This window comes from Chrysochloris asiatica, unplaced genomic scaffold (assembly GCF_000296735.1).
Source record: "Chrysochloris asiatica unplaced genomic scaffold, ChrAsi1.0 scaffold00130, whole genome shotgun sequence".
In the NCBI taxonomy this organism is placed as follows: domain Eukaryota; kingdom Metazoa; phylum Chordata; class Mammalia; order Afrosoricida; family Chrysochloridae; genus Chrysochloris; species Chrysochloris asiatica.
Window position 1 is genome coordinate 9,661,272 of NW_006408648.1, and position 16,995 is coordinate 9,678,266.

General features: G+C 35.1%; 1 protein-coding gene and 1 pseudogene across 1 annotated transcript in view; one reads left to right on the forward strand and one right to left on the reverse strand.

Moving 5' to 3' along the window:
- The window catches only part of ACAP2 (ArfGAP with coiled-coil, ankyrin repeat and PH domains 2), a 178,283-nt gene that overhangs the window by 131,917 nt on the left and 29,371 nt on the right, over positions 1-16,995 (forward strand). The window contains exons 10-13 of the mRNA XM_006869416.1: positions 2,472-2,584; positions 10,264-10,315; positions 13,738-13,838; positions 14,932-15,037. Of these exons, the coding sequence (XP_006869478.1) occupies positions 2,472-2,584; positions 10,264-10,315; positions 13,738-13,838; positions 14,932-15,037 (372 nt within the window). The remainder of the gene's footprint in view (positions 1-2,471; positions 2,585-10,263; positions 10,316-13,737; positions 13,839-14,931; positions 15,038-16,995) is intronic.
- Positions 931-1,559, reverse strand: LOC102827306 (annotated as a pseudogene).

The following is a 16,995-nucleotide window of genomic DNA, read 5'->3' on the forward strand; positions in this document are numbered from 1 at the left end:
GCACAGTGGCCAAGCACTCAACTGATAACCAAAAGGTCAACGGTTCCAACTCACCAGCCACTCCTTGGGAGAAAGATGTGTCAATCTGCTTCCAAAGAGTACAGCTCTGGAAGCCCTATACGGTAGTTGGAGTCCTGGTGTGGTGTTATGGGTTAATGCGCTGGACTGCAAGGTCAGTTTGAACCGCAAGGTTGGCTGTTCAAGCTCACCAGCCACTCCTCAGAAACCCTATCCAGGGTTGTTATGAGTAAGAACAGACTTAACGGCGAGTAACAGTAACAACAATGTGAGTTAAAATAAACTCAGTGGCAAAGGGCTGGTTGTTTGTGTATGCTCCCCCCCCTTTTTTTTGAGGATTTAAACAATTTATTATCTCACTGAGCACATTGACAGAAAGCGTAACAAGCAGCAGAGTCCAGGTTCCCACCATAACATTATGTACACCCAGTTTGTTGTTATGTGCAGTGGAGTCGGTTCCAACTCATAGTGACCCCGTACAGGGTTTCTGAGGCTGGAAATCTTTACAGGAGCAGAAAGCCTCATCTTTCTCCCACAGAACAGCTGGTAGTTACAAACTGCAGATCCTGAGGTTAGCAGCCCGATTCGTAACCACTATGCTACCACAGTAGGCTAAAAATAGTAGCTTTAAGAGGTACTGGCATGTTTCATTTGTAATAATTTTTCTATAGCAATCAATTGTCTGATATTTGAAGCATATTGAAGAAAGTATTATTGCACGTGTTTGTTCTCAACCATGAGAGTTCCAAGTACCTTGGGAGATTTGGTGTCCCAGATGACCTGATGAATGCACTAAAGTCAAGCAGCATGTTTGTATGTGGAAAACACACATCCATCCACACACGTCTTGCCTGGGTTGTGGAGCTCTGGTGTCTCTTACTGGCAGTATAACATTTAAAGAACATCAACTCTTCATGATGAAAGTTTCACACCAGTTTTGTTTTGTTTTCTTTTCTTCATTAGCCCCTGCACTTCTATTTCCATTTTTTCCCTGTTGTTCTTCTGCTCTCTTTTCTCTGCTATTTTCTGCTGCCTCAAGACTTCTTCTGCTTGCCAGGCCGCATCTTCTTCTTCCTAAGCACTGGTATTTTCTTGCCAGGTATCTAAGTCACCTAATTCAGGAGATTGATTAGTAAAAGTCATATCTTGTGTAGCTGCTAATCTACTGGAGAAACCAGTGTTACCATCTGGGATGCCAACATTGACTGGTTCTCTCTTCTTAACAATGATTTCCTGAGTTTTTCTTAGTTTGATGTCATGTCCTTAAAATAGTCTGGTTCCAGTTGTTCCAAAGCATTCTGTCGTGTTGACACAGTCCCATTGCCTCCTTCAGTTTTTACATTTGTGGGTGCGTCTTCATCCCAACAAGTCCACTCTTCAGCATCTGTCTTGCTTAGGAACTGATGAATAATTAACTGTAGTTGGCAAAGTTATTTGGTCAGCATTTCATTTTCATCCTCTGTCATTAGTCTCATTAGGAATAATAATACTATTGCTAGGCAGGTGCAAACTTTAAATAACTGGAATTGTGTGATGACCATAGTGGGATTCAGAACCTACCCTCCGCCCCACCCAGTGGAGCCTCTGAGCTATCCGGGTCCCGTGCGCACTAAAGGCGTGAGCACGCGCCACCAGTCGCTTCCTGGAGCTCGCGCTGTGCTTTTTCAGTCCCAGCGCCCCTCATTCAAAGCCGGGCCACGCCCTCCGTCTTGGCTGCCGTTGCCACCGTGTTGCGCTGCGGCCATAGCCACCTCCTCCTTGAGAAGCCTCTGTGTATGCCGCTTTGAGAGTCCCTGGTTGGTGCAAACGGTTGGCAGTGTGACCCAGAGGCACCTCAAAATAAAGTCATGGCAGTTCATGTTGGGAAAAATTTAGTTGTTGAAAACTGTGGAGCACAGTTTTACTCTGACATACATGGGATTGCCATGTGTTAGAACTGACTCAATAACTTTTTCTTTTAATGCTATTTTTAAAAAAGTTTTTATTGTGAATTATGTGATAGTTTACATGGGAGAACATTAGCTTTACATTCATCCTGTCGTATATCGTTTCATTGCTGTGATTACAATCCCCCTCTAAAAATATTAACATACACATTTCTATAAAATGAAGACATTTATAAACTTAAAATATTTTATACTATTTAGTGGTTCCCTTTGCTTATTTGTATGTATATGTCTTTGGGTTTTAATCGGAATATGTATACAATTTTTATTGTTTTCTCTTTTACAATGGGTTCTATGTAATCTATGTGTTTGTATCATGTTAATTGTCCATTGAAATATTTAATATACAGAAGAATTCTCTTATTGAACATTTAGGTCTCTCCCCTTTTTTATGAATAATGTTGTCATATGAAGCTTTTCTTCCTTTTGAGTGATTTCCCTATGATACATTTGTTGGTGAGGGGACTTAATCAAATCATGAACATTTTTATGTGTTATTTTGTCTAGGATTTCTCCAGTGATGATTCTAAATTAGAATGTAATGTAGATGCTGCAAATGGCATTGTTATGGAAGGATATCTGTTCAAACGAGCCAGCAATGCCTTCAAAACTTGGAACAGGTAATATATTTCCAATATTAGTCTTGTTCTTTCTGTGTTCACAGGTTTCTGCCCTCCCTTGTGATTTGGAAATTCTTTCATAAATGTAGTTTCTCAGTCGATATAGTACTTTTGTGAACCCAGTACACTAAAGATGCCAGTCTAGGAAAGGAAGCCTTTAGAAGAGGGTGAAAGATGGTGGCCCTAATTCTAAATTCTGAAATTTGAGCAAGGTTTAAATGAGGAAGCCAGTAAGAACTTTTTAAATGCTTGGTCATACTGGGGGGAAAGGGGAAGCTTCAATAAGCCCATGGAAAATTTCCGTGATCATTTAACTCCATTTTTCCATGATTGCTTTGAACCCATCTCATATATGATCATGTCTCCCATATTTGTTATGAATTAGATTTGATTGCAAGTTGCATATTGTATGGATAAATAGGACAAGTGAGCTTTTCTTTCTTTTAGTTCTTCCTCTATCTGGAATTTATGTATTCTTTTACATGGGTGTATAGATGTTTAAGCTAGGCGATGCTGAGATTTTGAACTTTGCAATAACTTCATTTAATCAGGAGATTTAAGAAATAGGGAGTTTGTAAAATGGTCAGAACAATTGTAATAATTGAGTATATTATTTGGTTTCTGATTAACTGCTTTAATATACATTGGTTAGAGTTTTTATATTTCATTTGTTTCTTAAATAGGATGTAAATTTACACACTGATAGAGAAGGTTTTGTTTATTTTTAAATGGATATTAGCAAAATGAATAGAATTTTCTTGGATAGTTTAGTGTTGTGTATATTCTTGTTAATTAAGTGGGAATGCATATGTTTTACTGAAATGATTTTGGTTTCTTGGTAGTGAGAGAAACGAATTCACCGATATTTACAAATGTCAATGATTATCGAGCATTTTCCTAGCATTTGATATTGCTGACTGTTTAAGTGCTGCATGATTTGTTATACTTGAAATGATTTCTCATTATCCTGTATTGGATATAAATTGGAAAGAATATTATATACATATAAAACTTTTTTGAATAATGTAGAATTTTTTATTTAAATCTTGCACCTATTAGGACTTTCTAAGTGATCTTGCTGGTCAGATAGACATTATTTTTATGTGTAAGTGATAATTTAAGAAAATGATTTTCGGTCTTTCCTGAAAATTTTCCGTAGCCTGGGTGGGAGATTTATAAAAAGTGTGACTGAATCCTTATAATAAATAAAGATTATATAACCCATATGTCATGACATACTAGAATTTAATTTTAACCTTGAGATTTCAAAACAACTTATTTAGTTTGACTCTGTGAAAATACTTAATTCCATAAAACCTATACCATTGTGTTAAGATGAAATGAAATGAGCTACCTTGGAGTACTCCAGTGAGAAATGATTTCAGGCATCAAAATGTATCCCAGTGAATGTAGTGGAAAATTACATTGCCATTTAGGGCAGGAGAGGAAAATTCATTAAATTTGATTTATGCATAATACACCTATTTTTATTATTTGTTTCATGAATTCTATTAGTTGGTATGGTATTAAATTGCAATTGAAGTAAGGAGTGGCTTCAGTTATCAATGAATAGATATGTTACTATTTGCAAAGTGAAAAAGACAGGAGACTGCATTTTAAAGATAATGCCATATGTAGTGGAATAGTACTTCTTGGTTAGAATCAGTAGATGATTAAAATAGGAAAGGTTCTTGACACCTTTCTAGTCCAGCACTCTTATTTTCAGTAAAAAAATGGAGGTACAGAGAGAGTATGTTTATTTGGGGTCACAACTGGTTTGTGACAGTATTAAAAAACCTACAACTCCCACTTACTCAACTATCCTTTTTACTTTTTAAACTTGCTGTTGAAGTTCTGAAAATGTATATTTTGAGAAAACATGCAAATTCATTATAAAAACTTCACTTATTTGCATTATTAGCAAATCAGTGGATAGCAAATCAATTTCATTTTCATATGCCTTTAAGGAATATTTGATTGAAATACCGAGGGAAAAGCAGATGTGTAAATATGTAGCATATAAACATTGCTTGAAACTTTGTTTAAGAAAACTTGCCATCTAGGTTTAAAATTTTGTAGGTTTTAGTATAGGAACTATGGGGTTGCCATAATTTAGAATGAACTTAATGGTAACTTTTTTTAAGGAACTCTAACAGGGAGAGGAGTTCTCATACAGTGCTGTAGGATAAACAGTGGACTGCTAACCACAAGGTTGGTGATTCAAACCCACCAGCTGCTCCTCAGAAATCTTGTACAGGGTCACTATGAGTCAGAGCTGACCTCATGGCACTTAACAACAACAACAATAAAACAGAGAAGAAAGAAAAGAGTAATCTATAAAATGGTATTTATTATTTTCCCCTGCTTTTCAATGCTTGAAGTGTATGGTGTACCTAAATTTCTTATATGAGGTTTATGAAAATCCTAATTTCAGGAAGCACTTGTATGAATGTTTAAGGTGCCCTGGTGGTGTTACCTGTTGAGCTACTGACTGTAATATCCGCAGATGGACTCCACCAGCTGCTCTGTGGGAGAAAGAGGAGCCTTTCTGCTCCCGTAAAGATGAACAGCCTCAGAAACCTTACAATAGGGTCACCATGAGGTGTAATCGATTTGATGACAGTGGGTTTTTGGTGCAGGTGTGAATTTACAGTCTGTCCGGCTTTTCTATTTAATTGTTTATCCAGCTTGATTTAATATATTTTACTGGCCTCTAGGTGATAGACTGTATATTTATGATGGTATTTGTGGCTTAAGTGTAAAAATTCAGGAACCCAGCTATGCAGACATAGAGATTTTCCTGTTCAGTGATTACTTTTTTTTAAAGATTGTCCATGGATCGGTTTTAGAGAACATTTTTGCTATTGTAGACTCTATAAGGCCCTGACCACTTAATGACACATTTGCCATTAGCTATGTGTTTGTAGAAGTATGCCATATGATATTTTAAAAATCAGCTTTTTAAAAATACTTCCTTCCTGAAGGAAATGTGAATGTCACTAGGAATTCCCAGACATTTTTTTTAAAGCCTAACTTCCATACTTCATAAATTGTATTTCTGAAAACATCGTTCTTTAATCAGTGTTTTAACTGAATTTGTCATATTTTATGTGATGTGATTGGAATGGTATAAGGAGTGAAAGGTTTTCAGTGTCAGGTGAGCTGTTGAGCATGTTTCTGATTAGTTTCAGACATCTAGTGTATGGTGTCTCTTAATATTTCATACATATTTACTGTATATTTTTGAAGATACATGAGAGCTGTCAAAATAATATTTTCTTATCAAGTCAATTCTTAGTTTGGCACCTTTACTTCAGGCTTAAATCAGTAGTAGGTGGATTACTAGACCCTATGTTTCTCTTTAATTTTATATAATAATTTCAGAAGAGATGAGAATCCAAGGGAAAATAAGGAAATACTATAATGTATTTAATGCATTCCTAGTGTGGTGTCCTGTAGGGTAAGCACTGGACCACAAGGTCGGTTTGAACTTTAGGGTCAGCAGTTCAGACTCACCAGCCAGTCTTCGGAAAACTTATACAGATTCGCTATGAGTCGAAACTGACTCAACGTCACTTAACAACAATAATGTATTTTGTAATAAGCTGGTAAAAGTAGTAAAAACGTTAATAATTAATTATTCAGTCTTTGTCAAATGAGAAAATATTGATAAAAGCAGTGAATATATTAGAAGTATTTTTAAAAGCAAGGTAGTTCTATATGCTATGAATGCAGATATAAATGTTTGATATTGTATTTACTTTTCAGTGTAGATTTAATTGAAAATGAACCATATTTATGTGTAGACTTAGAGTTTCTCTGCTATCATTTGGTGTAAAGGCCAAATGTTACTTGGCCAGTAACATTTCATGGTGCCTGAAATTCTTAGTGATCTTACTTCCCTTATGAAAAGTTTTTATGCGTCTCAGGTTTATAGACATGCACCTATAGTGATTATTTCCCTTAATTTTTTAGGAGCACCTTATTAAGATGAGGAGAGGTACTATCTATGTTTTATAGCCATGACCATAGAGGCAGAAAATAATAGTAGAGTATGCCCAAGTGTACTAAGTCCTACCATAATGTTCTCTAATATAATCATGAAAAATGTTTGTGAATACTTTTGAAAAACTAGTTTTTCAAATAACTAAGAGTTGAAATTAATTGTATAAATGCATATATGTATAGTATGTAAATAAGATCAAATGTATAGTTACGACTATTTTGTTAGGTTATGAGCTTAAGCTTGTTCCTTTAATTCTTGCTTTATTTTATATCATGCTAGTCCTTTGCTTATTTTGCACATTTGCGTTTTCATTCTTTTACCACCTTTCCCTTATGTTTTAATCCTGCCCCATTTTTTCACATGACAGGAAAAAGCCCGATCATATCAGGTACCAAATGGCTTCCTTCCCCTCCTTCCTCCCCCAACTCCAATTTTCTCTTTGGCTCCAGAAAGCTCATAATTAATCTGCATATCAGTTGGATTACTTGCAATGGATATAAAGTCTCTTTAGGTTTTAAATTAGGAAGAGGATATAAATATCTTATTTGAGAAATGACAGTTTCACATTTTCATTGCCCATCTCCTCAGTTTTTTTTTTTTTAAATCTAAGAAAGATTATCATAGGATATGTTTATAGTTACCCAAAGATAACATACAGAATTTTTTTGTGGAAAAATGGAATTAAAAGATAATGGGATTTTTTTCTATAAAAATTTTGAAGCCTCCTCATAGATTCAGTAATAATGAATACTGAATATCATATGTATTTTTAAAGGAAACAAGCTAGTAAACAAATTTGTTTTAGTAAACAACAACTATTTTCTTTGGTAATAAATATATTAGTTATATTGAAAAGAAGCATCAGTTTCTAGATTTTCTTTGTTTTACCATTTTACTTTTTTTCACTGTAAAAAAATTAATTGAATTTGAAATAAAGGAACATACCATTTTAAACCTTTAGTTTTATTAACTGTTTCCCTGTTTGGCACTTCTGGTGGTGCTGTAGCATAAACATTGGACTCCTAACTGCAGAGTCAGCAGTCCAACCCCACCAGCCATTCCACAGGAGAAAGATGAGGTTGTCTGCTCCCACAAAGATTTGCAGCCTGGGAAGCCATCCGTATACAGGGTCACTAGGAGTCCCTGTGGATTCCAGGGCAGTGGGTTTGTGAATGTGTGCATAAAATCCTCATCTGTCTGTATAGTACCAGTAATAAACCATGCACAGAGTTAGAATTTTGATTTATACCTCAATTCTTCATTTTACCTGCACTTCTGGGATTAAACAGGATAAAAGATATATATTTTTAAAATACATGTTAATATAAATATTCTCCTTTTCCCCAAAATTTGTCAACTAGATGCTGTCATTGGTATGTAAAGATTAGTAATTTTTTTTTTAATTTTAAGTAACGATTACTCAGTTATAGCCTAAAATCCTTATTCTACAAGTTATTTCAGTTTGATAGATAAAAACAATTCCTTATTTTTCTTAATGAAGCAAGAAATTCTGCTTTAAAAAACTATCTTTTTTTTGACTTTGTGGTCAGTTTATTAATTTTGTCAGAAATAGTGTAGTTGTCATTACAACTCTTTCCAAGGTTTGTCTCATCAGATCTAATTACTTTTTCTGGTACCTTCAACTTTCAGGTACTGAGTGCTTAAAATATTTGATGTATTTTTTTTCTATTTCCCATAGACCATGAACCATTTAAAAGTCATCTTTTTCTTTTTATTAAATAGAACTGTTAATACCTAGCTTTTTTTTTTTTTTTCCTTTAGGAACAATTAAAGATTATATTCTACTTTGCTTACTTACCTGATTAAAATCCTAATTGTGGTTATATTAATGTACGTTATATGACTTCTTTCTCTTCGGAGATGTTTTCAAATGAAGCTAAACTGAAATTGAAATTAATATGTCTCACCTGAGTGTATAGAAACGGATGATGTGAGGAAGTCACCCAGAAGCAGACATATGGCAGAGGAATTGGACTTCAGAAATATCGATGATCTGCAAAGTTAATAATTAAGAAGGAACAGTCTTGGACAAGGAACATAGGTTCCAATCTATATTTTGTTATTTACTTTTTAGAGGATAGTATTCCAAGATGCAGCAGGTCAAAAGAAATCCCTTTGTTGAAGACCTCAGAAGCATGAAAAGTTTACTTTGTTGCATAAGTGTTTTTCCATTGTGCAATAAAAAACAATTTAAAAATTTCATAAGATTATGATTACTGTAATGTGATAAAACACATAATGAATTTTTATTAATGTAGTTCACCCTAATTCAAATGATTGTTTAAAACAAAACAAAACAAAACAAAACAAAACCCCACTTTAATCATTATCAGAGCTTTTTTCCATTGCATGTCATCCCATGTGGCAGGGCTGCACCATTTTGTTTGTTTATAGGTATTTCCTTTAACATTTCTAACCAACTGTATCCCAAAGCAAAAACACCACCCGGAAGTTCTTCCTTTTCTAGCTTGTCTCTTGATGAATTGCATTTAGAGGCAATCTACCTGGCAGTGTCCAGATGCCAATTTAACAAATCGTTATTTTAATGGTAAAGGTAATACCTTTTTAAGTGACAACAAACCCCAACAGTCTGTCTAGAAAATGATTTAAAATGAAAAAGCATCTCCTAATTATTTTCTCAGCTTTGGAAAATTAACTTAATTTTTTAAAATAGAAATTCTCTTAAGAGTCTAAATATGTACTTATAGTGCTTTGTATTAGTATCAATGAAAAGGTAGAATCTCTATCTGCTAATGGATTAATAACTAATGTTTACAATAAAAATCATCTCACATGAAACTAATTTTAAAATAATGACTCAATTATTGTTTTACCTTTCATGCTTGTTGAGAATTTTTTGCTTTTATGAATGGCTTTTGGCTGTAATTTTTTTTTTTTAATGGTTAAATCTTTAGGTTCTTTTATTGTTTGTTTGTTGCTGTTTTTTTTAACAAATTAGAATGAGTAAATATGCCATCCATAGCTTAGCAATTTCATCTAAAGAAGATTGCAAATAAATTATCTAATTATTTACAGCATGAACAGAACAATATAGATAGTTGGATGAATCAGTTATAGTAATAACTTTGAGTGTTCTGCTTTGAAGGATACGGAAGTAAGGCCAAATTAGTTGGTGGTCATCTCTTTGATTTTTGTTCTAAAATGATTAGTTTCCTTTTTGCTAAACAAAGATGTGCTTGATGAATTATCTGAAGAATGGTTGAAAGCAGCACCACTTACTGCTTACGTTTTACTGTATAAAATGGATATTTATATTCATGTTATAAATTGATTTCTCCTTCATAATAAAAAGCAATTATTTTTTGGGAAAGAGTTTAATTGTTTTTGAGGAACCTCAAAAGATGATAGATTTTTTTTTTAATTTTAAAATTTACTACATAGTAGGGTATAAATTTATGCTACAAAACAAATCAAAATATGGTCATTTATTTTCCTAATCTGGTTTGAAAATGCTTGCTCTTTACTTTCACTAGATATTTTATATTGACATCAATTTATATAAAGCAAAACAGTGTACTTGTCAAAACATGATTAACCATAAACTGATTTCAAATGCTTTCCCAAAGATTTCATTTTCAGCAACAACTGAAATTATGTTTATGAAAATGTATCCTATTTTATATTTATTTAGACGCTGGTTTTCAATACAGAACAATCAATTGGTTTACCAGAAAAAATTTAAGGTAAGTGTCTTGTTAAATAATTAAGTGAAAACCTAGTGATTTTCCAGTTGTCATTCTTCACTGGTTTGCCTTATAAAGCATAACTTCATAAATACTTACTGGTACAAAAATACTGTTTGTTTAGCTTATGTTTGGCCAAGTATAAGTGGACGCTAAAGTGAAAAATAAGGATCCCTGGTGGTACAGTGGTTAAGTGCTTGGGTGCTAATCAAAAGGTTGGTGGTTCAAACCTACCAGCAGCTTTGTGGGAGAAAAAACCTGATGATCTGCTCCCATAAAGAGTGTCTTTTAGGAAAAGTTATGAGGCAGTTCTACTGTCATATTATTGATGGTGTGTGACTCTGACTCAATACCCCTTTATAGGGTTTCCAAGGAGCAGCTGGTGAGTTTGAACCACTGGTCTCATTGTTCAAACCAACCTTGCAGTCCAGCGCTTTATCTTATATCATCACACTGGACTCCATAAAGATTCACTAAAAGTCAATATCGAATCACGGCACACAACAGAGTGGAAAGTAGATTTGAACCTTAAAAGCAGAATAATTTTGAATTCTGAATCCTTAATTTTGATTGGATTTTTCTGTGTCTCAGAATTATTACTTCGATTTCTTTATGTTTCTTTGTCTAGCAGTTGGATAGAAATAGCACTTCTAGCCAAAGTTGATAATGGAACAGTTAAACATGAAGTTGAAGTGTAATCTGTAATTTAAATAGAAACTTCTAAATTTGTCAATATTGTTTTTATATGTTCGGTTTTTCCAACCTTATTTTAAGGTTGTCATAGTTTTTTAGTAATGCTGTCACAAAAATAGCACAAGTAGGTGTTTTTAAAGAACAGAAATTTATTTTCTCACAGTTTAGAAGGCTCGAAGTCCAAATTCAGGGGAAACCTCTCTTTGCAGGAAGGTCTCTTTCAGTTTCTATAGATCCAGCATTCCTTTATTCCAGATGGTACACTCCTGTATCTTCCTTTTGTTTGTGTTTACTTGCTTCTGAAGGATTTCTGGTAGTGTTGGGCTGCTAACCAGAAGGTCAGCAGTTCAAATCTACCAGCTGCACCAAGGGAAAAAGATAAGGCTTTCTGCTTCCATAAAGATTTACAGCCTTGGAAGCCCTATACAGGGTCAGTATGACTCAGAACTGACTCAGTGACTTTTTTATATCCCCAACGGTGATTGGTTAAAGACTCACCTTTCACTGATCTGTCCTTATTAACATAATAAGGAAAACCCTATTTCCAAATGAGTTTGTAGTTACAGGTATAGATGTTATTGTTGTTACGTGCCATCAAGTCATTTCCAACTCATAGTGACCCTATATAGGGTTTCTAAGGAGGGGCTGATAGGTTTGAACCTCTGACCTTATGGTTGGCAGTCCAGTGCTTATCCTACAGTGTTACACCAGGACTCCACAGGTATAGATAGAAGTTAGAATTTGCACCACACATTTTTGTTGTTGTTAAGTGCCCTTGAGTTGATTCTGACTCATAGTGATCCAATAAAGGTTTTCCAAGGAGCAGCTGGTGGGTTTTAACTGCTGACCTGTGGTTCAAAGTCCATTGCTGATCCTACAGTACCACAAATATTGGGGACACACAAATCAGTCTATAAGAAAGAATGAGGAATTATTATTTATCAGAGGACACATGACACAAAAGTGTTTAAAAAAAAAAAACTTAGGGAAACAAACAAACAAACCCATTAGTTAATTGATGACTTGAATTTTCACCTACAGCTGCTCCTTGGAAACCCTATACAGTCTCGATGGGTCAGAATCCACTGGACAGCACTTAACAACACCACCAACTCTTTAATGAGTGATATGTGTTATTGTTAAGTGCCGTTGAGTCCTTTCATAGCGACCCTGTATAGCGTTTCTGATGTGCAGTTGGTGGGTTTGCAGTCCAGTGCTTATTCTACAGCACCACACTAGGACTCCACGAATGGTATATTCAGCTGTAAATTTCAAATATTTGCTTTACTTGCAAGATAACACAAATCATGCGGAATTTTACTTGCTAACTTCTGTGGTAGCATCTTTCTTTCTCCTGAGTCCTTTAATGTAGCTAATTATTTCATAGTTTTTTCTCTACTCTGATAAACTCGATTTTGACTTTTGCTTTTTATTAAGTAGTAAAAAATAAAGCTTTCTAACTTTCATAAATTCTTTAAGAACAATATATAGTCTTACTTTTCTCTGAGCCATTTAAAATTTGATTTGTTGACGTCTCCCTTTTTGGAAGATGTAACATTTATTCCGTGTGATTGGAGATTGGGAATAATAAATACGAAAGAAAATGGGCGATATTTACAAGAAGCTAACAATTCACATTCACATTTCCAAAAGCTGCCAGGGCTCCCAGTAAATATTGTTGTTGTTGTTAGGTACCATTGAGTCAGTGCCAACTCATAGCGACCCTATATATATGACAGAACGAAACACTGCCTGGTCCAGGGATAACCTCACAGTTGTTGCCACGCTAGTTTTCTGTTATATCCTTTCAATTCAATTTTCTTCCCTGCATATTACTCCCGTACTCCACTCACACAGAATGAAAGTCACTTCCTCCTAAAAAGGAGACTTTAGCACATCAGGTTTATTGAGCACCTACTAAGACTATTCTTAACATAAAATATGTAATCTGATCCTTATATAACAGTTTTATGAGGCGAATACAATTGTTTACAGGATACAATTACCTTCTTATTAGTTATATCTATGGTTGATGACCTTTATCTATAATCAAAAAATAAGTTGTTGTTGTTCTTAGGTGCCATCAAGTTAGTACCTACTCATTGTGACCCTATGCGCAACAGAATGAAACACTTCGTGGTCCTGGGCCAACCTCACAATTGTTGCTACGCATGGGCCCATTGATGCTGCCACTTTGCCAATCCATCTCGCTGGGGATCTTCCTCTTTTTTTCTGACCCTCTACCTTACCAAACATGATCTCCCACTCCAGTGACTGGTCCCTTCTAACAATATGTCTGAAATATGAGAGACGAAGTCTGGCCATCCTGGCCTCCAAGGAGCACTCTGGCTGCACTTCTTCCAACACAGATCTGTGTGTTCCTTTTGGCAGTCCATGGTACTTTCAATATTCTCCTCCAACACCATAACTCAAAAGCATCAATTCTTTTACGTGCTTCCTTATTCACTGTCCAGCTTTCACATGCATATGAGGTTATTGAAAATACCATGGCTTAAGTCAGGTGTACCTTAGTCCTCAAGCTGACATCTTTGCAGGTCAACACTTTAAAAAATAAGAGACATTTAGAATTAAACCATTTCTTTACTGTTCTTAAGAGTGTTATTTCTGATAGTATGAATCAGAACTAACCTTATGGCGGTGGGTGTTAACTGGTGGTAGTAATTACAACCTAAATTGGTGAATATGGAAATTTTGTTTCTTTGTTGTAGGATAACCCTACTGTGGTAGTTGAAGATCTCAGGCTCTGCACAGTGAAACACTGTGAAGACATAGAACGAAGATTTTGCTTTGAGGTGGTCTCTCCAACAAAGTAAGTGGTTGTAGAGTAAGAGTTGCTTTTATGCTTCTGTAGATATATTGAAGTACTTTCCAGAGTAGAGGAAGTTTTGCCTTTGAATCATGATTATCTATGCTAAAGAAGATAAAAGTGTTTCAAAAATAAATTTAAATCATTAATTATTAGAGATACTGGTCCATGGCTTAAGCCCGCCAGCTGCTCTGCTGGAGAGAAATGGGGATTTCTGGTCCCGTGAAGATTTAAAGGCTTAGATATCCTATACAGGATTGCTATGAGTGGAAACTGACTTTCCAGCATTTGACAACAACAGATACATAACTTCTGTGCACATGGCATATTATTTTTTAAAATGCCACAGAAATTATTGATAATGTCCATATGAAAACTTTTAGCTGTCATGGAACTAAAACCATATTTCAATTTCCTTGAGAACTGTATTTTCTTAGTTTAAAAAACTACCCAATATCAATCAGTAAGTTTATGCTTATATAGGAAATTTAAGGTTTTATTTTTAAGTTAATGTATAGAAATAGATGATCTATTTTCATTAAATCATTTGTTTTATTCGTACCTTAATTTCTTAATGAGTATTTTTTGTCCTAACAGTAGGTGAAATAAAACATTTCTTCAGTAGAAATTTTCTCCTTGAAAAATATTAAATAACAAAATGGACAGAAATTTAAATATTGTCATTGTTTTGGTTTTATGTTTTTCTATCTTTTGTGGACTTGTTATGCCAGTTGTCCACCAAGACTATGGTCCTGAACCCCTAGGCCTGGTGTTTGGGTCTGGATGAAAAGTTTTTCAAACTTCGCCTTGTGTGTCCTTGAGTATCCATGGATATAGCATAACTAAATACAGATGTAGAAATAGTTTCTGTTGCATACCAGTAGTATGCAGTCCCATTCTCCTTCGCACACCTGTGTTCAACTTGCATGTCTAGCTATGCATCCATTCATAGATTATTATAACAGGATTTTGCATACAATAGTATTTATCTCTGTTGTCTTTAACTCTTGTACTCCTCCCTGTAGCTTTCTTTGCCTTTGTGGTTTCTTATTGATTATTTTAGTGTCTGAGAAAATGGTATGTTATTTCTTTTTAGAAGTTGCATGCTCCAGGCAGATACTGAGAAGTTGCGCCAGGCATGGATTAAGGCTGTTCAGACGAGTATTGCCACGGCTTATAGAGAGAAAGGTGATGACTCAGAGGTTAGTAAACAATACTGACATACCAAATAATACGTTGCCAGTATTAATTTCTTAAATCTTGGTTGTATCCTCTTGATGTAATTTATTTTTCCTATACTTTTAATGTATTTTAAATAAAATAATGGATGTTATTGATGTGAATAATATAATAAGTGTAAAATGTATTTAAAAGCAAAACAAGGGTAATAAGAAAGTCTTAGCTGAAGGGCTCCCTGGAGAAAATAAGTTTATATGAAATCTTTGGGTTATAGTCCAGCTTCAGCTTATAAAGAATATAAACTCTTTGGGAAAGACCATGAGTAAGTTGCTTTTTAAAAAAAAAAAAATTTTTTTTCTAGTGTGCAAACCTTTTCTTGACTTTTGCAGTAGTGGTCTCATATATACAATATGTGTCCTTTGGCGCTGTGGGTTAATGTGCTGGACAACAAGGTTGGTTTGAACTGCAGGGTCGGTGGTTCAAGCTCACTAGCTGCTCCTCGGAAACCCTGTATAGGGTTACTATGAGTCAGAACTGACTCAAGGGCACTTAACAACAACAACAAGACTTGATCCTGGACTGTTGGGACCTCTGGCAGACTGTGTCATGGATCTGGTGATAGCTCTCAGGCATATGTATCCTGAAGCCTATCTTGGTCAACTTTCAGTCTAGCAGTATATCAAGTTAGAATCCTTCCAGCAGGAAACCAGAGTATTCGACTGATCCAAGCAGCAGGGCTTAGAGAGTTACATGGGAATTTAATCAGAGGCCAGGTTCATGTGGACATAAGTGGGTACAAATGACAGAAACATTGACAAAGGGCATCTTGTGGAGGTAGCCTTTAACATGTCAGTCTTATGAATCTTACTCTGATTTGGACCACTTTTCCTCTGAGTTTGCTCTACAGTTGTTAGTTTGGAATTTCTCTATACAGTCATTCTGATAATTTTTTTTATTACTGTATTCTATATCTACCTCCTTTTTGATTCATCAAGAAGCATGTGAGACTTCTGCCAGTAGCTTCCTGAAAATGAGAATGTTGTGAGTCCTTATTTGTCTGAAAATGTCTTTTTTCTGTCATCACTTGTGTTTGATAATTTGGCTGAGTATAGAATTTTTAGGTTGGAAATAATTATTAATAATGTTAACAACTTTATTTTTTCTAGTTGCTAGTTGTGCTTAAGGACCTCTGGTAGCGTAGTGGTTACAAATTGGGCTGTGAACCGCAAGGTCAGCAGTTCGAAACTACCAGCTGTTCCGCAGGGGAAACATGAGGCTTTCTGCTCCCATAAAGATTTACAGCCTCGGAAACCCTGTACAGGGTCTCTATGAGTCGGAACCGACTCCACAGCACACAGTAGCAGCAGCAGCAGTTCTGCTTAATGATCTTCTGTCATTTCTTTTCAGAAAAATCTCTTTTCTTTCTTTTTATAGTTGGAAAGGTTCCCTTCTTTTTATTTTTTAAACTCTTTATTGTGAATTGAGTAAAGGTTTATAAACAAGATCATTAGCTTTCCATTTAGTCACTTTTATATTTTGTTTCATTTCCGTATATTATACAATCCCCTCCATGCAACAAGAGTTATCCTGCTTCCTCCCTGTGGTCCCTATTTGCATTCCACCCACCTTCCTGTCCCTTATCAACTTTGTCTTCAGAAATATATTGCTCTTTTAATTTTGAGTGATTGATCATTGTGTGGTGAGTATTCCTTGCTAGTGTTGCTGTTCCCACTTCTATAAAGCTATCTACTGATTGGCTGAAAATTAGGCCACAAGGGGAGTTCCTTTCCAGACCTAAAGGATGGTTAAGGGTCGTAGTCTCAGGTTCCTCCAGTCTCTGACCAGTAAACCTTTTTTTTTTTTCCAAGTAAATAATTTTGAGTTTTGTTCCACAGTTTTTCCCACTCTATTCCACCAGAGAGGACAGCGTTTCATTCTTTTGTACTCATGGTCACCATGAGTTGGGGGCTGACTCAAGGTC